Source organism: Myxine glutinosa, chromosome 4 (genome assembly GCF_964187855.1).
Source record: "Myxine glutinosa chromosome 4, kmMyxGlut1.1, whole genome shotgun sequence".
NCBI lineage: Eukaryota > Metazoa > Chordata > Myxini > Myxiniformes > Myxinidae > Myxine > Myxine glutinosa.
This window is the reverse complement of record NC_136264.1, coordinates 98,590,668-98,616,092: the sequence shown is the minus strand read 5'-3', so window position 1 is coordinate 98,616,092 and position 25,425 is coordinate 98,590,668. Positions and strand designations below refer to the sequence as shown.

The window sequence follows — 25,425 nt, the reverse complement described above, 5'->3', positions numbered from 1 at the left end:
CTTTACAGGTGGGACACGTGTACGCACGCAGGATGGGACACGTGACGCGGCCGTACACATCCTTGAGCGCGTGCTCCTCGCACGTTTCGTACGCAGATCCGTTCTTTAAACAGAGGACGCACGGAGGTCTGCTGTGTTGAGGGGTCCTCTCCAACGACCTGCTGTAGCTTGCGTGGAACCTCCGATGGTCCGAGGAGCTCGACGTTTTCAGGTGACCTCTCGGGTCCACGGCGTTGAAAGGGACGGCTTGAGGTCCACGGGACTCCGCTCTGACAAGCGACGAGGAGTTTGATCCCATCGGGAATCTGCCACGAGTGTGCGCTGCCTCTGAATCTGCCACCTCTGACCCGAGTGCACCCGACGGGGTCATGACCTCGCTCCAATACGACCTCATTTCGTCAAGAAAATGTGTGTAAAAAGGAGAATCACTGAAAGGTCCGAATCCACTTATCACAGAAGGTCTTTCTGAGTTCGATCGATTTCTGAGTCCGAGCTGAGGAGTCCGTTCGATCTCCAAATTGTTGACGCCTCCAGGGTCCGCGTACCATGTGCGTTTCTCCGGAACTTCCCGGATGGTCGCAAGGCAAGGGTGGACATGGGATGACCTCGCGCTGCCGTCTGGGTCAGGAAGGACCGATGGGGATTCCCCGTCGTCGTCATAGAATGGAAAGCGTCCGCCGGCACTGGATCTCGGGACACCACCGGGTCTTCGGTTCTCCATGAAGACGGGTTCACTTGGATCAGCTCGTACCGAATACCGGCTTTCAATAAAGTGGAATGATCACAGGTAGACACCTAAATAGGTTTTCATTTCCCAAAGTGCATTGGGAGGGGTAATTCCCCCAAATAGGGAACCAATGAACCCCTCCCGTTATGATACGTTGATGAAGTTGTGACGTAATCATCTAAGTGTGAGATGATGATCAAGTCGAGCTGTGAATTGAAATAATTAAAAACGAGCGGTAATCAATAAATCCACAGCCTGGAAATAATACAATGCGACGTTGTGTATACCTGATTGTGGAAGTTATTAGCGAAGGGAGTTGATGTTTCGATTTATATGATCATTATAAGTGTTAATCATATGGGGAGAGGAGGGTCCACAATGTACTGACTCAGAACGGGATAATGATAACGTGGAGCCCAATAAAGGTGAACGCTTTTCAAATATTTTATCGTCTCTGGACTATGTTGAGTTTGATATCTGGATTATGGTGAGTTTGATATCTGGATTATCGTGGGTTTGAATCTCTGCACATCCATCTGCATTCCTGAATATTGACTGTGTGGGCAGCACGAGGGTCGGGGCTCGTGTGTCTGTCTGACAAATGGTCGATAACTCCCGCACCACAAGTTGATCTGACATTCTGATTCTACTCAGACTTCAATGGATGGAGGCCATCCTGGTGTGCTGGTGTTGATATAAATGTGGATAAACAACCCAGAATTTTTGATTCTTTTCTGGAATAACCACATCTCTTCCCACCGCCTCTCCCCCCTCCCCCCTCCCCCTCCCCTCACCCCCCTTCCCCCTTCCCCCTCCCCTCTCCCCTCTCCCTCTCCCTCTAGTTTCACTGATCCCAACAAACACATAAAGCAACCGATCTGATCGAGGACGTGAATGGGCAGAATTTCATTATTCTTCCACAAAGTATTTAATAATATCCGACTTATCTCTCACTTTATGTAATTCTTCATTGATTTTTTAAAATTCGTTCGAATACCAAATGCGATGCTCACTGAGCAGTTACATCAAGTATCGATTAAAGAGTTTTTCATAAACTCTCAACATTTGGACCTGGTATCGTGCACCTGACATTGTTAAAGTGGAATTAATGAATTGTCAACAATTGTGAATGAGTGCCCATAACCTGTTTACCTGTACACGAATGCAGTTTACCAATGCAAACAAATCTGATTAAAAATACACCTGTGGCCTTGAATTACAGAACTATTGTTAAAGTCGTGAATATTTGATGGTTAAAGTAGTCTTACTTCGTGATCGACCATTTGACGTGGCCTCCTGTGCCTGAAATCACCTTGTGACGTCATCAATAGGTGTTTCCGTCAATTAATCGATTCGCGTCTATTTTTACCTGTTCCACCTGTGACGGTCTTTGTTCACCAATGGCCTCAGGGCGCTTGCGACGTATTTTGAACGGTTCAGATTAAACACGAAGGTTACACGTGATCGTTTGCATCAATGATTGTTTACAGATATTCTTATCAATTGAGCGACAAAAAAGGTCCACGAAACGTCTACAATAGCTCAGGAACGTCAAGACGTCAACCTTTTGTTTTCAGATTTACAGGTAGATCTGCATTTGTTTTCAATCACGTTGTCGTAATTAAACATTTTGTAAACATTCAAAATACGTTGCAGTTCACCGAATTGTTGCCCTGCCACAAAAGGTGGATGGAGGTTATGTTTTCAGCCCCGTCTATCTGTTTGTCCGTTTGTCTCTCCCGACACCGAGTTGTGCACCGCGTTGGGGTCCTGCGAGCGACAATCAGAGCTCATATTGAAGTGTATTGATGGAGTATGTATGAAACATTATGAGTTTCTGTATAATTGAAAGAACACCTTCCCTACGGTATCCATGTCGAGTGTCGTAACTTTATGGATGTCGTGGAGATGGAGGTCGTGGAGACCTGGAAACACTCTTCCTTCACTCTAATCCTGGGACTAACAAGGAACATGAAGGACCCTCGACGCAGAAGGAGACCATCGGGAGAAGAAAGCCTGCGTTGTCATTACCAACCTATGGTTATTTGTCAGTGCTCTATCCTTTAATAAATAGTGAACGTCATGCAAGGAAGCAGCGCGTAACATTTTAAAATCTTTGGTAAACAAGAGGTAAAATACAACAAGAGGTTTGAACACATCGTGTACTTACCCATATATGTACATATATATATATATATATATATATATTATATATATATCGATATCAAATATATATATACAGACTTGGCATTTAATATGGAATATTTTTTTTGTGGGGGTGAACTTACTTTTTTCAAGATGACTTAGAACCAAAAGTTCATTGGAATTATCTTGAAATTATTCTAGATTTTGTTCATGTGACCTTTCAAAGAAACAAAAACCACATTTGACATTTCGAAGCAAATAAATTGATCCTTGAAAGTGATGTAAACTGATATCGAACTCAATTCACGGACAGTACTGTGTTAAACTTCTCTGCGTTTTCCAGAAGTATCTCTTTATTTTGCACATTCGCCCAATTTTTTTTTAACAAAAACAAAAGTTAAATTACGACTGGGATTACGGACAGTAAAATTACAGTTCAGTACTTCGTGTAACCCCCATGAGCATTCAGGAGAGCACGTACACGTTGAGGCATGCTGTTCACGAGATTTGCCAAGGTTTGGACAGTAATCGCTTGCCATGCAGTTACAATAGCCTGCTGCAATTCACGCACAGAGGCAGGCTGCTGGTCCAAGTTGTCGATTTGACGCGTTAATTCTGCCCACAAGTTCTCTATCGGATTCATATCCGGGGACATGGCAGGCCACTCCATATGCTCTACACCACGGTCAGCAAGAAAGTGTTGGATCATGCGAGCAGGATGAGGCCGTGCATTGTCATCTTGGAAGACAAAGTTTCCTCGAAAGGCTGCACGAGCAAATGGAAGCAATGTTTCGTCCAGAATGGCCCTGTACTTGAACTGGTTCAGGTTTCCATTCAGAACAACCAGGTCAGTTTTGCCCCCTGCATGAAAAGCAGCCCAACGGTCACCCCACCACCTCCAGCTTTGACTCTTGGCACTATACAATCTTCGTTGTAGGCTTCATGCACTTGTCTGCGCACTCGGACGCGGCCATCTTGACGATAGACCAGAAATCTAGACTCGTCGCTGAAGATCACGTGATTCCAGTGCCCTGGCTGCCATTGACGGTGCTCTCTGGCCCACTGCAATCGGCGCTGGCGGTGTTGTCTGGTCAGACGTGGCTTTCTCAGGCGACGCCTGGCACGATAGCCTGCTTGAACCAGTCGTTGGTTGACTAGCCTTCTGGATACAGGCACATTTGTCAGTTGCTGCCACTCAGCCCCAAGCCGATTAGCTGACTTGGTACGGCCATTGCGGACTAACCGGTGCAGATGGCGATCATCCCTTATTGTGCTTCTGCGGGGACGTCCTGGCCTCGGTATTGGAGTAGGGACACCCCTCTGAGCATTTCGTTTCAGGATCTTTGACACTTGACCTTGATTGATGCCATACTCCCAAGCAATAGCACGCTGTTTCATGCCGTAATTTCGTAAAGCCACCACTCCATGACAAACAGCATTGTTGAGTTGACGGACCATCTCCAAGGGAAGCGGCAATAACTTTTGTAGACGTGCAGCAGTTGTTTTCCACTAATACAGAACACAACAACCCTTTTTTACCCGATTGTGAAGCCAATCGTCAAATGTACCTATCCGTACATTTTGTCACGCCACCTGTGATATAATCCTGTATTGACTTCTTGCTGCGAAAGACAATCAGTGACATGGTTCTTTCAACAAATAAACCACCGAAGCGTAAAAGAAACTCACCAGATTGATATACTGAGTTCAGAAATTAAACCCAAGTCAAGAAGAAGAAAAAAATCCATATTAAATGCCAAGTCTGTATATATATATATATATATATATATATATATATATATATATATATATATATATATATATATATATATATATATATATATATCTATATATATATATATATATATATATATATATATATGAAATATATAAACATATACACACACACACACACACACACACACACACACACACAAACCTCAAAATCAAGATCAGACAGCTCAACATAAGCAGGTTACGAATTGAGCTATCCTGCATTTGACGACAACACCCGGGCCTCCCATCTCAGTAATAGCCGAGTTCGATTCTCCTTAACTTCCGAGATCCGACAGAACCGGCTGCATTCAAGTTGAAAAGTCATCCCTGGAGAGTCTGACTTGTTTTGCGTTAGTTGTGGATTTATAATTCAGTCTTTCTTGGAAGACATGGTGGATACAGAGGAGCTTCTTGGTTTCATGCTTCGGACCATAATTTGCTTTTTTTACATTTGTTGATGGAAAGGTTGAGTTTATAGGCCGTGCCTTCTGTTAGAGCCAATCCATCTGAGGCAAAGGGAAGGAGAGAAGAAAACACATCAGATGTACTTAGATAAAAATTGTTAAATATTTACACTTGTTTGTCACACATCAACTTTTTCTTTTTGTAAATAACTTCCTCAATTGTACTCCATAATGCAGGTCCCGTCCTCGGCAACGCTTCCCTCCTCAGATGTGTGCCACACAAGGTGGTGCGTACGTGCCCAGATTTGATTTCTTGGCTGTTTGCAGGAGGCCTACTCAGTTGCACAGCAGTTCAGCCTGATCCCGCCTGTGTGCGAGCAAGCAGAGTACAACCTATTCCATCGAGACAAAGTCGAGTTGCAGCTGCCTGAACTTTACCACAAAATCGGTGAGGTCACACTTGCCTGACTGCCATGTTGAAAGAAAAATAGAAACGATATCAGGGAAAGAAGCACACTGAAAATGTAAACTTGATGAAGGGATTCTTTTGTATTCATGGCACTGATTTAAATCTTTATTGTACCTTTTGAACCGAGTCTTGCCTGGGTAATGAGAAAAGGGTTGTTTACTTCCTGGTGCAGGCATCGGGGCCATCACGTGGTCCCCACTAGCCTGTGGGTTATTGACAGGGAAATATGATCATCGCATACCGGAAGACTCCCGGGCTTCTCTCAAGGTGCGTCCGAGGACAACCTTTGGTTTTTATTTTGCTTTACCCAAAACCTTAAGAGAGCAATCATCTTTGGAACCCCATGAATATATCCATTCCACCCAAAAGCACAAATGAATGATAAAGAGGGCTTTGTATTCCTGCTCTTTCTTGCTCAGAGTAAGGTGGGGCAAATGCCCCTGGCATGAAAGGTGGGACGAGCTGTCACCCTTCTATATATATATATATATATATATATATATCCTCCTCTTTCATTTCATTGAATGTACAGTGCTAACAACCATCAATCAGAGGGACTTTTGCTGCAGACATTCAGGAACATGTGATCAGGACCAATGAGGTCATACAGGGTGGTTGGGGGGGGGGGGGGTGTTCTGGAGGGAACAGAGAGTATCTTTCACCTACTTTTCCCAAAAGGGGAATCCTTATTAAATATTAATCCATTGTATTAATAATATTTATTTGAGAAATATCTCAATTTATTTCACACAGGAGCAAATACACAACATTATTGCCATCGGCGTGATTTTAGTCTCCCCCGCCTTGCCCTCCTTCCCCCATCTCGCATGCTTCCACACCTCCACCTTCCCACCTTGCCTTTTACAGCTATCTTCTCCTAACATCCTGCATCTTTTTTCCTTGTCCATCCCTCTTCCATTATTTTTCTGCAATATTTTCTCCCCAATTTATTCCCTTCACACACCTTGCGCATATAGTGTGGAAGGTCGGGTCATTATTTGAATTGAGATATAGACCACCGTTTTTATTCCCATAGAGTATAGGACTTTTCTCCTTGTATTAAGGACATGTGGATAGGGACAGTCGTCCTGTTTTTTGTCTGCCACTGCAAGACGGTTTTTAACCTTCAGTACTCTTGATTAGCAACGAGAAAGGAGGCACACAATTGGACTGCACTACTCAATGTCCACGGCACCAATAGGGTCAGGATCGACTCCACTGATTGGATCGCGATGCTGTCACGAGGTGTGAGGCAGCCCATGATCGGGAAGGAGGGATGTCGTGGATCCCTTCAGGGGTGCAAGAGGTGCATGAGGTGGCGTGCTCTCTCGCTGCTGAGTCTGAGAAGCACAGAGTGAGACAGTCTGAAGGAGAGATGCTCTCCTGTCGTATGCGTGGCTGGCAAAACTCAAGGCATATCCTGCTGTTCGCTCGCCGCTGCTACTTTGGAGACGTGGCAGTTTCATGCCTGCCTAATCATTTTCTATCTCGTCCGGTTTTAGTGTACATGGTCCCTTCGGGGGTTTGAGTTTCACTGTCTGTAAAGTGTAGCTATTTATCACCCCATGAAGTGAAAAGCTGTTCATTTGTCTAAGTACTGTTCAGCAGTATTTTGAGAAAATATTACTGCTTTTTAGGTCATCACATCACAACCAATCAAATTTGCCGCTTGCAGAACTCATACATGTCCTTGTTTCTCAGTTTCTCAAGACTGCATGGGTTAATGTGTCGCATGAACTCTCTAGAGTCTCGTTCATTGTGTCCGCAATTTTCGTTTGTGCTGTCTTGTGCTAAGTTTTTATTTCCCCCCTAAGTCCTGTGTGTATCTGCCTGCTATCCATCCTGCGAAAATGTTTCGGTGATTGGTAGTCCCTGGAGGATTAAATTGGGTTCATTGTAATCCTGATAATGAACATGGGTAGACACGCTTGCTACATCATGCACAAACTCGACTTGCGGTGTTACATGTCAAAATCAGCCTTCGACGGCCATGTTCGAGGAGAATGACCTCGGCATGTACGATTGCCACACAACATTGCTTGCGGTCTTGGGAGGGGGTCATCTCTGACCACGATTCCCACACAACGTTGCTTGCGTTCTTGGGAGGGGGTCATCTGTGACCACGATTCCCACACAACATTGCTTGTGGTCTTGGGAGGGGGTCATCTGTGACCATGATTCCCACACAACGTTGCTTGCGGTCTTGGGAGGGGGTCGTCTGTGACCATGATTCCCACACAACATTGCTTGCGGTCTTGGGAGGGGATCATCTCTGACCACGATTCCCACACAACGTTGCTTGCGTTCTTGGGAGGGGGTCTTCTGTGACCACGATTCCCACACAACATTGCTTGCTGTTGTCAGGGAATTGGTTGCTGAGACTCAAGACTCCAATGACCGGACACAGGTTTTACAAAAGGTCTGGTTTATTAACTGGTTATTCACTTCATTCCATTACCAAATAATACCGCTTAATTCAATGGACCAGGTTAACTCTTTTCGCATGGTCCTTCTCGTTCGGCCGATGTTCCTCCGCCACTCCCGTCGGGCAGAGGGTCTGATGATGAGTGCTCGTCCGTTCCGTCGGTCAGAGCTTCTGGTCACAAGTCTCCTTGACTCAACGTTTGCTCGGATTTATATGGACAAACTGGAGTTAATCCCCTGTCCGCTGAATGTTAATCCTTTCTCCGCTAATGCCCCGAGGTCATGCATGCACCAAGTCCTGGCATCAGCTCGCTCCCCTCCTGCTGTGAGTTCCGTTTACCAAACGATAGGGGGGTGCTCCAGCCAGGGGCTGTGACCAGGTGGACAAGAGATTACCATGTGCGTGCACATTCTTGGCATCCATTTACGAAATCGTTACCAGTCTTTAATCAATAAGTTACACTGAGTTACACTTCCACAATTCCCTCATCTTTTTGTTTTTGTTTATATTAACCATTAATCAAAACATCAATATAAGTAAACAGTCAATCACTACAAGTAAACATCATTACAAGTATAAGTAAATAATCAATCACTGCAAGTAAACATCATTACGAGTATAAGTAAATAATCATAACTTTGGTAATCAAATTCCCTTAGGCATACACCGTCATCCTGCAAGAATCACAAAACATTTCGTTGGTCATTGACTCCTTCCATATTGTTCAATCTATTGCATTTGCATCACAAATATATTTTCAAAACAACACTTCACCATCACCAAGATACAACAATTTCACTTCATTTTCAAGTTTTGTAAAGCATCTGCACCATCTGGCATAAAACGTTTGCCTCCACACAAATGTTGATTTTGTTTGAAAGGAAGGGCTGATCACTTGTGTTTGAATTCAGGTATAAAACATTTTCTCCTAATGTCTTCATAGCTCCTGCACTACTTCGTGTAGGATTTCGCTGTTGTGGTAACATTGTGGAGTCATAGACTGACCCTGCTCAAATTGTAGCATTCTTGCTACTTTTTTTTGTAAACCATTGTAATTCCTGAACAAGGCCTTCACCCAGTTGTAGTCGACTTGCCTCCTCCCTCATTGTGAGTGGGCAGCAAGTTTTGGTGTGACGTTGATTGGCCAGCAAGATGTGGAACAGGGATGCCGGATGCATCCACAATGATGTTGGGACCATGGTGTTCAGGTCATCCATGGTCCATACCAGGAATGGCCCGCAGAATCGCGCACAGCTGTTGTGAAAAGGCACAGCCATTGGTTTGCAGCTCCATGCTGGTTCCCCGGACGTTGGTGAAGTAATAACATATGTCCCCGCATTTCACAGAGGTTGCAGGTAAAATGTCGTTGTCCTGCAACTTCTGATGTGATGAATGTTCGAAGCCTTCAAACAAGAGTAAGTGATCGCCTTTCTTTCATATGTTGCAGTGTGATCCAGGCAAATGGTCACATAAATTTCCTTGGTGAAGGTAAGCATTCATCTCCAAGTTACACGGGAGAATGTCTTCATCATTCTTTGAGAAAGAGGGTGTATGCCATGATTAACTTCATTTTTAGCCACAAATTTTCTTTCTCGAACTTCTTCCCAATTCCGTTAGCACTCCCTTCAAAATGTGATCTCGTCTTATCCTTATGCTCAGTCACATCTGAATCTGCTTTCCGCACACACTGAATCAGATAGGGTACATCTTACCATGAAATCAGCATAATCATGTATATCTTCCGACAGTTTCACATTCAACAATTTGTTGTTTTTCCTTAACACATTCAAAAAGTTATATTCATTTATATGCGTCACACAAATAATATTCAATCAGGTATGTATTTTCTTACTAAACTAAGAATAGCATCCACAATTGCTTTTAGGTTAATATAGTTCAAAAATTAACTCATGCAGGTATTTTAGCACTACTCTAAGAAAATAAATTGTATATGATTACAATCACAAATGGGAATACCTAATTCCCAACAACAATTTTCCCAAACCAACAAATTAAGCATAACGTATTATTACCATAATTCCTCTCCACTTTTTCTTTTCCCTCTTTTTTTTCCCCCTAACAGTGTGTCACTCGTGGTGATATGAGTTCACTGATATTGTAATTGACACAACTCATAACATTGTCGTTATGCCATTATCTAAATTCTACTGTATTCACTATTCATTTGCAACATCACTTGATTCATTCTTTTAATCTCGGTATTATTCATATCATCATAACAATCTTTCTATTTTAGGTCCATATTTGTTTCTATTCTTATCAACCTCCTACGGTTTATCAATTTGTTCCAAAACACTGCAACCAAAGGTTTTAACCAAAGCTCTACCAAACTATTTCCAATTTGAACTCAAAATGCTAATTAAACAACAATTCAAAGAATTAACTTCAATGGGTCAACAAACTCATTTTATAAACAGATCTAATTTTCCCATCCAATAATTTTCCTTGCCAAATGTCATATTGCAACACTTTAATAAACCTTCGAAAAATGTCTCCCAAATCAATAAATTCCCTTTTTACTTCCCAAATACTCATCTGTAAATTACATATTCAATTACAGTTTCTCCCTATTTGTTCGGCCTAAATGGCCACCGAAGTGGCTGCCAACATGCAGTACCGTTTTTATCTACCAAGCAAGTATTCATCCACATAAGACCTCTACCAAAATGTTGTTTGTAAAAAACAAATCTGGGATTTCTGATTACATGGATGCACACTCTCAGGACATTTCAGGCTGCTTGTTAACAATCCACTACGATAAATTAATTCCTTTACCCACAATCAAATAATTAGTACAAATTGAGGATATTATCCCTATCACATTCATTTATAGATTCATTATGTTGGATCTAAATTTTCTCCCACTGCTGCAAGGAAGAACAATAGCTCTAATAAGTCTTTGTAATATCTCACTTCATTTACCCAGCATCGAAGAATTTATTTACTATCCATTCCCATCTGTTAACCAGTGACTTTGTTTGAACTCCAAAACTTAATTTGATGAATCCCATGTGTACAGCTACCACTTATTGAAACCCATACTTTTGTAGAAAATATCCAAGTAAGTGTTTTTATTTTAAACCCCCTTAACTGTTGCTCATCCATTTCTATGCACCCAGTGAGTACTACTGACACCAGTATGCCAATATAGGTGTGCGAGTTTAACAAATATGTTGCAGGTACACGTGACATCGCGTTCTGAGTATAAATAACGTAACAGCACGTTCATGTCTGCCCCTTGGTTTAAGATTCACAATGCATTCCGTTTTAAAACTCACAATAGTTCAAATCAGCAAGATTTTCTTGACTATTTTCCCATATCATCTATGCCTAATACACATCCATACATACAGCACAATTTATATGCTGATAAAATTCAAGTTTATATATACTAGGGCATGCCCGTCCTATATCTATATCTAAAATTATATCCCCCCCCTCTATTTACATGAAATGGTTTGGTCCAAAGCGAACGGCTTGCGAGTACGGTGACAATCCCCCCCCTCTATTTACATGAAATGGTTTGGTCCAAAGCGAACGGCTTCGGAGTTTGGTAAAGAAATCGCCATAGCGTGCCCAAACGCGCAGGAAAGCGAAAGAATCGCAAATTTAAGGAAATGCCCGTACTTCCGTAAGGAAGAGAAAAGAAATGAAAAGGAAAAACATTCCAAACCGCAAGGGAAAACAACACGGCACGTCGACACAACAACGTGTCCTGTGATTGGCCGTACGTCGCTGCCAGTAGCTGCCCCCCCAAAAAAGCTTTCACCGTCCGGCGACTGAATTTAAGGGGAAAAATAAAACGCTCTTCGCTTAAAACAACGCCCTTCGCTCTGACTGAATTGGGACAATGTTTTTATGTTTTTAATTGAATTACTATCCGTAATGGCGCACGCTCTCACGGGAGCTCCGGAAGGTCGTATATCGCAGTTACGATGAATCGCAAATTAGTTTTTATTAGTTTTAAAACATAGTTTAACGCCAACATAGCGCCAACATAGTTTGCAAACGTGAAATAAATGAATACGCTCTCAAATGTGCCGTCCGAGGCAGAGTCTGTTCGCCACGTTCGGCACACGTGATAGCTCGCTGCTCTCTGATTGGTTGAATCGTTTTTTGGACATAGCTCGGTAACTGCTTGTCCGATTAATTTCAAACCTTGAAAAGGCACATCCTCGGGTCCCCAGCAATATACCTGGCAAGTTTCAAGTATATCGGACTGGTAGTTGTCGAGAAACAGCGGTTACAGACAAACATACATACAAACATACAAACATACAAACATACAAACATACAAACATACAAACATACACACAGAGATTGCTGGAATTATAGATAGATATATATATATATATATATATATATATATATATATATATATATATAAATCCGTGAGCAGAGTATTCTGGGAAGTCAGTGTAAGACCTCTCCCAAATTTGGCTAATTTTGTACTCCCTCATTTCTTTTTATGAAGCTCATATCCATAAATAGCTGTTATTCTCATATAAATTCTATCAAAAATGGAATCCCCAAATTACTCACAATTTTACTATTAATTAATGGCTGCTCATAACCCAGCACATCAAATCTTTATATTCCATCTCCCTTGACAAAAGAGATAATGTTCATAATCAAATTATATTTCTATTTTATTTTATGGATTCTCTGCATATTCAATCCCATCCACATAAAACTATCCATTTCCAGACAGGCACACTGTCGGTGTCAACAATCTTGTAAGATTGATACACAAAACAATAAAAAACACTAACATTGACACACAAAAATACACACACACATGCATTATGCGTATTTGTTTGCGTTGGAACTATTATTTACAGATCAAGATGGGTGTCAATTTTATTTCAATTTCATAAAATTTGTCCTTCAATTTTAGAAATGCTAATACACAAATGGACCAAAAAGTTTATTCTTAGAAAACCCCTATGATGTCACATTGAAATTACCCTTTCAGTTCCCACAATAATTTATCCAAATTTGACTACACACCCATTTACATGTCAGTCGACCACTGACTTATCAATCATGCGAAACAATAGTCCGAAATTCCCACCTGATCATCATGTGACCCTTGTCACTTGGTTTCAAAAATTTGCAAAGCAATTGTTCCAACTTTGTAAATTTAAAATTGTGTGCCCAACATAAAAGATCCAATTTCGGCATGTGATCAATTAATTACTAATTTGCTTACAAGCAAAAGAAAAAAATGAATAATTCTTGCTCCGAAAACTTTTCAGACCCAAGAATCATCGACAGTTATTCATGTTTGTCCAGTAATCTAATTTGTTGAGGCCAATCGTCATTTGGGATTTGTCGCAATGAAGGCCTAATCATTGTCTGAGGTATCGGTCAGCACTGGTACCCTTGATCTTGGTTTACCCTATTAACTTGTCTTCCTGTTGACATACGGACATCTTCTTCTCCAATGTCCCATCTTTCCACACTTGAAACACCGGTTTCTGTCGTTGTCTGATCTGTGCACCTGTGCACTTGTATTGCTGGGCTGCATCTCTACATCCCTGAGTTGCCACTGCAATCTCTCGTTATCTCCTGAAACACAAAAAAATTCTCTGTACCGTCCTTTTTGGGGAGACAACTGGAAATCAGATGGGACAACTGTCACTTTCATTCCTAATTTCGAGGGCAGTTGTGCATTTGTCTCCTCCACTGTATCCTGTATCCTTTTTATTTTAAGTTCTAGATCCGTTATCCGTTCTTGCTGTTCCCGTTGTCTGGATTCACCATCCCAAAGATGGAATGCAAGCCAGTCTACCGTTAGATTCTGTCTCTTCCTGGCTTTCAATCTTTGTTCCAATCTTTCCAATCGACTTCGCTCAAATGTACCATCTCTTGGAAACTCCTCATCATGTCCCTTTGTCCACAAATACCAATTCTCGACCTGCCTTATAGCTTCGGCACCATAGCGGTCATACATATGATGTGTAGAAGTACCTTTTTGTGGAATCTCTGGTTGTCCTTGTGTATTCTTGCAGGCTCCATTTCCCATTCTGCCTTTTATCAAAGTAGCGTTGGATGTGTTGTAGCTTGTTCCAGGTTCCTCTAAAGCTTCACTCGTACCTCCAGGAAGGATCTCTCCACCTGTTCACACGGTGATTTCCAGAGAGTCTCCCTCAGCTGTGGCTTTTGCACAATCCAATCTCACAGATCAGTATTTGCAGATGAGCCGGAGGGTCAGTATGAAATGGGTGAATCCTCAGGTGTCCGCTCTGTTGACGGGGAAATCACACAATGGTAACCGCACATATATATCTGTATATAAACTCACCACCTTGCTCAATTTTCCCAGGTTGTCTCCACATTGATAATATCTCGCAAAGATATCAAAGCTTCTTTCTTGAGACCGCATTTTCATCAGTCAAACAATCAATATATTCAATTCAATTTATTCAGTTCAATTTATTCAGTTAAATTTATTCAATTAAATTCAATCAATTAGATTCAATCAATCAAGAATATCCAATCATATCATTCAACTTCTTCCATAAGTGTGAAGAATATCCAATCATATCATTCAACTTCTTCCATGATTGTCAAGAATATCCAATCATATTATTCAACTTCTTCCATAAGTGTGAAGAATATCCAATCATATCATTCAACTTCTTCCATAAGTGTGAAGAATATCCAATCATATCATTCAACTTCTTCCATGATTGTCAAGAATATCCAAACATATCATTCAACTTCTTCCATAAGTGTGAAGAATATCCAATCATATCATTCAACTTCTTCCATAAGTGTGAAGAATATCCAATCATATCATTCAACTTCTTCCATGATTGTCAAGAATATCCAATCATATTATTCAACTTCTTCCATAAGTGTGAAGAATATCCAATCATATCATTCAACTTCTTCCATAAGTGTGAAGAATATCCAATCATATCATTCAACTTCTTCCATGATTGTCAAGAATATCCAATCATATCATTCAACTTCTTCCATAAGTGTGAAGAATATCCAATCATATCATTCAACTTCTTCCATAATTGTCAAGAATATCCAATCATATCATTCAACTTCTTCCATAAGTGTGAAGAATATCCAATCATATCATTCAACTTCTTCCATGATTGTCAAGAATATCCAATCATATCATTCAACTTCTTCCATAAGTGTGAAGAATATCCAATCATATCATTCAACTTCTTCCATAAGTGTGAAGAATATCCAATCATATCATTCAACTTCTTCCATGATTGTCAAGAATATCCAATCATATTATTCAACTTCTTCCATAAGTGTGAAGAATATCCAATCATATCATTCAACTTCTTCCATAAGTGTGAAGAATATCCAATCATATCATTCAACTTCTTCCATGATTGTCAAGAATATCCAATCATATCATTCAACTTCTTCCATAAGTGTGAAGAATATCCAATCATATCATTCAACTTCTTCCATAAGTGTGAAGAATATCCAATCATATCATTCAACTTCTTCCATGATTGTCAAGAATATCCAATCATCTTATTCAACTTCTTCCATAAGTGTGAAGAATATCCAATCATATCATTCAACTTCTTCCATAAGTGTGAAGAATATCCAATCATATCATTCAACTTCTTCCATGATTGTCAAGAATATCCAATCATATCATTCAACTTCTTCCATAAGTGTGAAGAATATCCAATCATATCATTCAACTTCTTCCATAATTGTCAAGAATATCCAATCATATTGTTGCGGATATGGCATTTGGCCTCCATATCCGCTTGTAAATATTCCCCTATTTCCCCAATACTCCCCAACTATCCCCAATCCCCCATTCCCTAGTCCCATTGCCTGTAAATAACACTCTGTAGAACCGACCTTCCCCTTTTTCCCCCATTAAATGTCGTGCCCAGGTCCACCGCATCTCACGTAGACAACTTTCGGACATCTTGCTAGTTATTCTTAGTCTATGTCAGTTAAGGACTCGTTTCCATTAATTCTGACTCTTCGTTGCACCAGAATGTGATTGTATGGCACCAATAGTGAGTTTAGGACCTCCCCATACCTCCTCCCATCTTCCCCATGCAACAACAACAACAACAACAACAACTACAACAACAACTACAACAACAGAGGGGGGCGGCGCGCGCGGGGAGTGTGCGTCCTCACTCCGGCTCGGTTAGCCGCCATTACCCATGTGCGCCGACGGGGTTACCACGAAGGGGCTGCCTGTCGGCCCCTCGTCAAGGGCGGAGCCGGTAACCCCCCCGCACCCAATGAGAAGCAACGGGCCGATTCCATCTGGGGCGGAGCTAACGAGCCGAGGGCGTGTCACTCCCCGCCGGATATACGCGACGACTAACCGGATGTGAGGTCAGATGCGCCTGAACTACGGAGAGCAAAGGACGCCACCCCCAGCGCGACGATACCTCCCCGCATCTTTGGACCGGACCGGGTCGATTCTGTCCTTGAGCCAAGAGTGCACCTTGAGCCATCGACTGCCCGCTTTCCTTGCCATCAATCCCCGTGTGAGTCAGTTTTGTCCTGTTTATCTGTGGTCTGTCGGGGATAAGATAAGTGTGTCTAAGTGCCTATCTTTCTATGCTGTCCCTCTCATTCCTGTAATCTAACCTTCCGCCATATTATAACCTCCTCCGGAGGTCTTGAGAACCGTATCCCTGGTGTCGTGTCATTTTAATCCCAGCCGTTGTGTCCTTTTCCTTCATTGATCTAGCGTAGCGCGGCTCGGCCAAGGTTCGAGTATAATCGGGTAACTTGTGCGGACACGGCGGCCATTCCGCTCGGCCCAGCATAACATCAAAGTCGTGTCTGTAACAATTGGTGTCAGGAGTGTCGGATTCGGACCTGGGACTAAATTCATTTAGCCCAAATTTTGGAACACCAAGTGTACCATTAGGGTAACATTTTGGTGTTGGGAAGTAGAATTCGATCCGGAGCGCGTTTTACGCGCTCGAAATTATAACAGCGAAATTTGATTGTGTTTTACAAAATATAAAAACCCGAATTTTGAAAGTCGCGCTATGGCAGACCAAGACGGCTGGGTTCCGGTAGTAGGGAGTGAGGCAGGGTCGATCCAGGACCAAATTGAGGGACGTGAGGAGAGCGAAGCAGCGAGGGTAGCAGACGCGCGAAAAAGCGCCTCGCACATGGCCACGGCGCCCACGCCCGCGACCGTGGTAGCGCCGCTGGTAAATTTGGACCTTTTTTTCATACAAATGAAGGCCCTTATGGCCCAGAATAGCGAGCAAATGAGGGAGGAAATGAGGGCTCAGAGTGAGCGATTGGAGGGCCAATTGGGGGTAATGGGAAAACAAATGGGGGTAATGAGGGACGAAGCGAGGGGTACCGGTGAGGGATTAGACAAGAAATTAGAGGGGTTAGACAATGGGATAGAAGGGGTGAAACATGGGTTAGGGAGTAGAATAGAGGGATTAGACAATAGATTAGGGGAAATACAGGAGGGGTTAATGGGGGTAGAAAACAGAATGGCCGTTCAGGAGAATCAAATGGAAGGGATGAAAAAGGGGTTAGAGAGGTTAGAAAACAGTATGGAAGGCAAATTGAGGGACATGAGGGACCAAGCGGAAAGGGAAGTTAAACAAATGGGGCAGCAGATAGAGGGGGTCAGAATGGGGGTAGAAACCAAACTGGATGCTCACAGGGAGGAAATGGAGCAGATGAGGGTGGCATCTGGGCAGGAGATGCAAGTGATGGGAGAGGAGATCAGAAGAGGAGTGAGTGAGGAGGTCGGAGGAGTGCGCGAGGAGGTGAGGCACTGTAAGGAGCGCATGGAGAAGGAGGTGAGAAAGGGGACTGTAAAATTGCAAGGGGGTATAGAGGAGTTGACGCTGGGAGTAGAACAACTGACAGTGGGACAAAAGGAGTTGGGGGACCAGGTAAAGAAGAACACAGCGGTAATAGAGGGTTTAAAATCGACACAGAAGGAGATGAAAAAGGACGTAGGGGTAATTAAAAAAGAGTGTCAGACGGTACATGAGGCCCTGACGAGGAAAATGGACAAGGTGGTAGAAGTGATGGAGGTTAAAGAGCGGGAGGTGCGGGAGCACATAGAAAAAAATAAAGTGGAGTTAGAGGAAGAACTTAAAGGGGCGCACGAAGAGATGAAGGAGGTGAAGCAGAAATTAGAAGAAGTGGAAGAAGGGGTGAGCGAAATTAAGAAGCGACGGAGAGAGGATAAGAAAGAGATAAAGGAGGAAGTAAAAGAATTGGTCCAAAGTCTGTGTTCGGATCGTGATGATGTGCTCATTAACCGGATGAGGGATTCGCAGGTGATGGAGGAGAAGCGAAGAGGAAGAGGACCCGGTGTAAGTGGTGACCAATATGGTCGTGCGTATGATGCGCCAGGGGATTTAAGAAGCTTGGGGGTCGAGATGGACCCGGGTGTTCGTGAGAGGCCGTTGGTGAAGAGTGCGACAGGTCTGGTGTGCGAAAAAGGAGGTGTGCGAGAAAGTCCGACTTTGGGGTGTGTGAGGAAAAAGTGCGTGCCAAGGAGTGAGGGTGCTGGCGAGAGTGAGTTGGTCGTAGCGCGTGTGCGAGGGAGCACATGGAAGCGCGGTGTGGTGAGTGTTGCGGAGGGTGTAACGGGAGAGTGTGCGCGAGAAAGGTGTGTGACGGACAGGTGCATGGGGAAAGAGTGCGCTGTCAAAGGCAAGGAAGAATGCACACCTGTGGTGAGTGTTACAGAGGGTGTAACGGGAGAGTGTGCGCGAGAAAGGTGTGTGACGGACAGGTGCATGAGGAAAGAGTGCGCTGTCGAGAGTAAGGGTGAGTGCGCTGTCAAGAGTGGTGGTGAGAGTAGTGAGAGTGACAAGGAGCGTGAGTTGGTTGTGACAGGTGAGAAAGGATGCACACCTGGAATGGTAGAGCGTGAGTGGGAATGCACGCTGGAATTGGTAGTGAGGCACGTGGTTGGGTGTGCGAATGAGAGCACACCTGTGATTGTCACAGAGGAGGTGACCGAGGAGGGGGTGCGAAGAGGTGTGTTGGTGAGGTGTGCTACCAACGAATGTGTGCCAAAGTGTTCGGTGGTCAGGTGTGTGACCAAGGCTGTGAGTGGAATGAGGGTACCGAGGTGTGTAAGGAGAGGTACGAGGAGCATGGAGACGGCTGGATGTGTGAGCAAGGAACGGGCTGCGGGGTGTAAGCATGCAGGTGAAGCATCGACGTTAAACGGAGCAGCGGTTAGGTCGACTTTTAGCCGAATCGGGCCCTCGGTGCGTGCTGGGCCTCGCTTTGAACGGCCGCGTCCGTGCTCCACTAGGCGGAGCGGGCGGCTGGATAGGAAGGGTCGTCATGGCGACCACTTTTTGTTGCGGCATTCCAGCAGGTCGAGATCGAGCCATGGGATGGCTCCGTGCCGAGATGGTGCGTGGGATCTCGGCCCGGGTAAGCCCCCGTCCCTGCCCCGAGTGCGGGACGTATCCAGCCGCTGGCACAGAACAACCCGCATTCATGGCTTGGCTTTACAAAGCCGAGCTTTAGAAGTGAATTGGCGCACCGAGAGGCATTAGTGAGTAGACTGTGTGATGAGGTTAGTGTTTTGGCCCCAAAATTAGAGAAAAACAAAATTTGATGATTGGCAAAGGATTGGCAGTAGTGATTGGCAGATGATGAGTAGTGATTGGCAAATTTTTGATTTGTGGAAATTTGATGTGCAAAATTGGTAGTGAGCGATGGGCCCGGTGGGTAAGGCTGGCATCCCTGCCGCCCTTCCCATGTGGGGGCAAAGGAGCAATAGCTTATGGGGTTGATGGCAGTGAAAACTAGCCCGGGTGGGTTAGGTTATATTGATAGGGCCCTAGAAGATGACATTAGGTAACGTTAAGGTTAGTTAGTGACTGATACCTGTAGTGGGGACGCAGGTAGATTAGTATGGATGATAATGACGAGGGAGCGCAATAGTTTAAAGGGGCGACTGGGAAGCGCAAGTTTCAGAAGGGAGTAGTTAGCTGAGATGATGCCGTGTGGTTGAGAATTGAACAGGTGTGAGAGCTGGACAGGTGTGTGGAGCAGTGTATGAGTAGTGAGTGTTGTGGATCAGCGCGAATGCGCTTGGGGAGAGAAGGGTGCAGGTGGCACCAGGTGTGAGAGCACAGGTGTGCAGGTACAGGTGTGTGGAGAGAGTTGGAGTAAGTGGTACGGAGTGGTGTGCATGGTGCGAAGGTGTGAATGGGGGAAGAGTGGACCCCCATCACGGATACCCGGGGCGGGTAGTGTAAGTGTTAGGTAGAGGGTATAGGTAAATTGTGGTTGGATATTGGCATTTGTGGTGCGGGTGACAGAATGGTATTGTGGATGGGTGCATTAGTGTTGTGGAAATGGCTGGGCGTGTAGCCTGTTAGTGTGTGTAGTTGGTTGGGCACTCCACCACTGTGAGGATGTCGGCCAGGTGAGGCCGCAGGTGGGCTCTGGGAGCCGGTAGTTGTGAGTGGGTGCCTGAGGATCCCGGGTGTGGATCGGGCAGCCCAGTGCCAGAGAGGGCACCGAGTGGGGAGAGCGCCAGAGGGCCTTCCCCAGGTAGTTAGGTTAGGGTAAGGAGCAGGTAAGCTCGGAGGCAACTGCAGTGGTGGAGGTGTGCAAGTGGGTAGACCCGCTGGGAGAGGTACACGTCACAGCCCGGAAATTGTGCGAGGGCACCGGGAGATGAATCGGGGGAGTGAGACCCCAAATTGAAAAGCACCACAGTTTGGCCAATGGGAATTGGTTTTTAGAACCCATAGTGTAAGAGGGCCAATGGTTTGGCAGGAGAAAGACCCCGGGTAATGTAAAGTTGTTAAAGTCATTTAGGAAATAGTTAGGATTGATGAACCTGTCGCACCATACGCAGCCACTTACCTGTGGTGATGATGACTCCACACCTGTGTTTTCTTTGTTTTGTTGCAGGAAATGAGATTGCTGTGGATTTGTGAGACGCATCACGACGTGGATGAGACATTGGGGTGATTCCATCTCTCCCTCCTTAGGAGGGACTGATGATGAATTGGTAATGGCAAATTTTGATGTTCAGTTGAAGATGGCAAATTTTGATGAGAGTTGGAAATAGCAAATTTGATTGGTTAGGAGGGAGAGAAGACGAATTTGGTTTATGGGAGGAACGGGGAAGACAGTAGGGACGTTTGTTGATTAGTAAAATAGATGTTTATGGGTAGTGTTGTGTTTTGTGGATACAGTAAGGGGTAAGGGAGGGGCCATGTAGGTTACCTGGTGGGGGGGGGGGGGGGAGCGTACGGTAGGAACGTACCTGTCTCACCTGGTTCCCATGTGCCCCTAGTGTGCATTACCTTGTGTTGCGTGCACTTTTGCGCCCTTACCACCTTACTCACTTGTCTTCTTCTTTTGTCTCCCACCTCCGAGGATCTGGCTTTGGGGCAGAGAGAGAGGAGAGAGAGGTGCTGGCTTCGCAGTTGTGGGCCTGCACTTTCGCTGCTTGCTGCCTGGATCGATACGCCATATGGACCGCAATGTTTGTGGCCACCCACCATGGACCGCAGTTCTTATGCGGCCAAGCACCACCCGTGGATGGACCTATGGGTCAACGTGGCACCTATGCCATACAGGTGAACCACTTATAGTTGGCCCCCTGACGGCCACAATAAAGAAATGGACGTGGTTGGCGCCTTTCTTTATTTTTTGAAAGAGGCAAGAAGGCCAAGTGCACCACACGAAGGCAAGACCAGCGGCAGACCATCGGCCGGCTGCGACACCACACCGTGATTTATAGACACTTTATTGGTGCACCGGATGGTGCTGACTGTGTGATGGGGTGGTGCTTTTGGTGCTTGGAAGGGGTGCTCTGCACATTATATTAAAGGCCGTAAGGCCACAGAGCACTCGTGGGTTGGTGTATCGATGCTGGCATGCGTGCTCTCTCTATGCATAACATCTGCATGTGTTCCTCCAAAAACAGGTCCTGGATCGTAGTGTAAATATCAGCGTAGTCTTGTAAATAATGCTCCCTACCGGCTGTATGTTTAGTTTGCGAATTCTTTCCGTGATTCGGTTATCCTGTGGGTGTGTTTCTGTGAGGAGAAGGGTGCAACGTCGCAGGGGGACATATTTACTCATTTGTGAACATCTGTAAAACTGTCGCACTCAGGGTAGAGTTAATAGTAGAGGGAACTACATCTGAGTGCCACACTAAAGTAGGAAAAATTTATCGGGTCGGGACGCCCCGAGGGTAGAGAAGGGTTCAATGTTGCGGATATGGCATTTGGCCTCCATATCCGCTTGTAAATATTCCCCTATTTCCCCAATACTCCCCAACTATCCCCAATCCCCCATTCCCTAGTCCCATTGCCTGTAAATAACACTCTGTAGAACCGACCTTCCCCTTTTTCCCCCATTAAATGTCGTGCCCAGGTCCACCGCATCTCACGTAGACAACTTTCGGACATCTTGCTAGTTATTCTTAGTCTATGTCAGTTAAGGACTCGTTTCCATTAATTCTGACTCTTCGTTGCACCAGAATGTGATTGTATGGCACCAATAGTGAGTTTAGGACCTCCCCATACCTCCTCCCATCTTCCCCATGCAACAACAACAACAACAACAACTACAACAACAACTACAACAACAGAGGGGGGCGGCGCGCGCGGGGAGTGTGCGTCCTCACTCCGGCTCGGTTAGCCGCCATTACCCATGTGCGCCGACGGGGTTACCACGAAGGGGCTGCCTGTCGGCCCCTCGTCAAGGGCGGAGCTGGTAACCCCCCCGCACCCAATGAGAAGCAACGGGCCGATTCCATCTAGGGCGGAGCTAACGAGCCGAGGGCGTGTCACTCCCCGCCGGATATACGCGACGACTAACCGGATGTGAGGTCAGATGCGCCTGAACTACGGAGAGCAAAGGACGCCACCCCCAGCGCGACGATACCTCCCCGCATCTTTGGACCGGACCGGGTCGATTCTGTCCTTGAGCCAAGAGTGCACCTTGAGCCATCGACTGCCCGCTTTCCTTGCCATCAATCCCCGTGTGAGTCAGTTTTGTCCTGTTTATCTGTGGTCTGTCGGGAATAAGATAAGTGTGTCTAAGTGCCTATCTTTCTATGCTGTCCCTCTCATTCCTGTAATCTAACCTTCCGCCATATTATAACCTCCTCCGGAGGTCTTGAGAACCGTATCCCTGGTGTCGTGTCATTTTAATCCCAGCCGTTGTGTCCTTTTCCTTCATTGATCTAGCGTAGCGCGGCTCGGCCAAGGTTCGAGTATAATCGGGTAACTTGTGCGGACATGGCCGCCATTCCGCTCGGCCCACCATAACATCAAAGTCGTGTCTGTAACAATATCATTCAACTTCTTCCATAAGTGTGAAGAATATCCAATCATATCATTCAACTTCTTCCATGATTGTCAAGAATATCCAATCATATCATTCAACTTCTTCCATAAGTGTGAAGAATATCCAATCATATCATTCAACTTCTTCCATAAGTGTGAAGAATATCCAATCATATCATTCAACTTCTTCCATGATTGTCAAGAATATCCAATCATATTATTCAACTTCTTCCATAAGTGTGAAGAATATCCAATCATATCATTCAACTTCTTCCATAAGTGTGAAGAATATCCAATCATATCATTCAACTTCTTCCATGATTGTAAAGAATATCCAATCATATCATTCAACTTCTTCCATAAGTGTGAAGAATATCCAATCATATCATTCAACTTCTTCCATAATTGTCAAGAATATCCAATCATATCATTCAACTTCTTCCATAAGTGTGAAGAATATCCAATCATATCATTCAACTTCTTCCATGATTGTCAAGAATATCCAATCATATCATTCAACTTCTTCCATAAGTGTGAAGAATATCCAATCATATCATTCAACTTCTTCCATACACATGCATTATTTACAGATCACTAGAGAAAAAAAACAAAAAAAAAACACGAATAATAGATAAACCCGTGTGTAAGACCTCTCCCAAATTTTGTCCGCTCATTCACTTTTCCTGATTCGCATCAAGGATCTCCATCATCAGACAGCGTACTTAATTCCGCATTTTAATGAGAATTCAACAGGATTTTACGACTCAAAGGAAAAAGAACGAGCAGACCTTTTGCAGGACGATCGTTACAAAAATCGTTACATATATTAAAGTATTTATAATGTCGAAAAATCATATCTTAATTCTTACAAAATTTGGTTCTTTGAATAAATCACAGCACCGGGCGAACCAGCTCAAAAAATGGATCTTTGTGTTTATTCAGCACCCTAGTAATTGGTTCTTTGTGTACTAATTACACAGCACCCAGGCCCCGCTCATATGGATCTTTGTGCAGCGCTGCACAGCACCTGAGCAAAAGGGGTTTCATCTACATTTTCCTTATCCGGTGTACCATCCGTGATATTTGTTTGCTCATTCACTATTCCTGATTCGTCATCAAGGATCTCCATCATCACACAGCGTACTTAATTCCGCATTTTAATGAGAATTCAACAGGAATTTACGACTCAAAGGAAAAAGAACGAGCAGACATTTTGCAGGACGATAACTGGAATTAGTCGTGAAAATATATCCAAAATACACAAAAATACACACCCACACAAATAAACAACATTTATTCCGTTTTACAGAACAAACATTTCCTCTATCATGACATGCATGTCTTCAAAATTATATGACCAAGAGAAAAAGTAAAATTAATTAAAAACTGCGGGCAGTGATGATCCGGGGACCATACCGCTCCATCCTGATTGGACGAGTGCGTGCTAGAGTCGTTAACAACGACAGTCCAGATCCGATTGTTCAAAATTTCAACTCAATCGATCGAAAAATGAACGCAGGGATGCATTTTAAAGGTGCAGTGGCACTAACTGAGTTGCCACGAATATGGCCACGAAATTGCCAATATGGCCATCACAAAATATTTTCCTTCATCAATTGGCTCATAGCATAACCAATCTGCAAGTATTTCATCCGAAGATGTATCTCTGAGGACTTTTAATTAAATAAGTCATTTATAAATCAACGAGTTAATTTATTAAATGATTAATCAATAAATCAAAATTTTCCTTGACAGCCACATCACTTGGTCAGTGTCATGTCCAAATATCAGCTTCCTTACTCAAAAGGTGCCTGAGTTAATGTAATGTAATTACTGTAATAAGATTACTGCAATTACTGTAATGATTACTGTAATTACTGTAATTACCGGAACTGTAATTACTGTAATTACCTCAGGTAATTACTGTAATGTAATTACTGTAATTTAATAAGAAATGTAATTAATTAAATAAGTACTTCATTAATCGCTAATAATTAAATAACTCGTGAATTCTTATCCGATTTACTTAACATTTGAGTGTCCCCAAAACGTTGGAGCAAAACGTTGCAACAACGAAAGTGAAACGTTGTAGCGACGTTGTGGAAACGTCAGCAAAACACAACATTTGAATGTTCCCAAAACGTTGGAGCAAAACGTTGCAA

At 43.9% G+C, this 25,425-nt stretch overlaps 1 protein-coding gene across 1 annotated transcript in view; it reads left to right on the top strand.

Moving 5' to 3' along the window:
* The first annotated feature begins 1,727 nt into the window (after positions 1 to 1,727).
* LOC144891635 (voltage-gated potassium channel subunit beta-2-like) overlaps positions 1,728 to 25,425 on the top strand; it is a 39,513-nt gene continuing 15,815 nt past the window's right edge. The window contains 8 exon segments of the mRNA XM_078775286.1: positions 1,728 to 1,756; positions 1,896 to 1,965; positions 2,059 to 2,161; positions 2,384 to 2,422; positions 2,580 to 2,767; positions 5,127 to 5,192; positions 5,380 to 5,500; positions 5,694 to 5,788. Coding sequence (XP_078631412.1) covers positions 1,728 to 1,756; positions 1,896 to 1,965; positions 2,059 to 2,161; positions 2,384 to 2,422; positions 2,580 to 2,767; positions 5,127 to 5,192; positions 5,380 to 5,500; positions 5,694 to 5,788 — 711 coding nt within the window.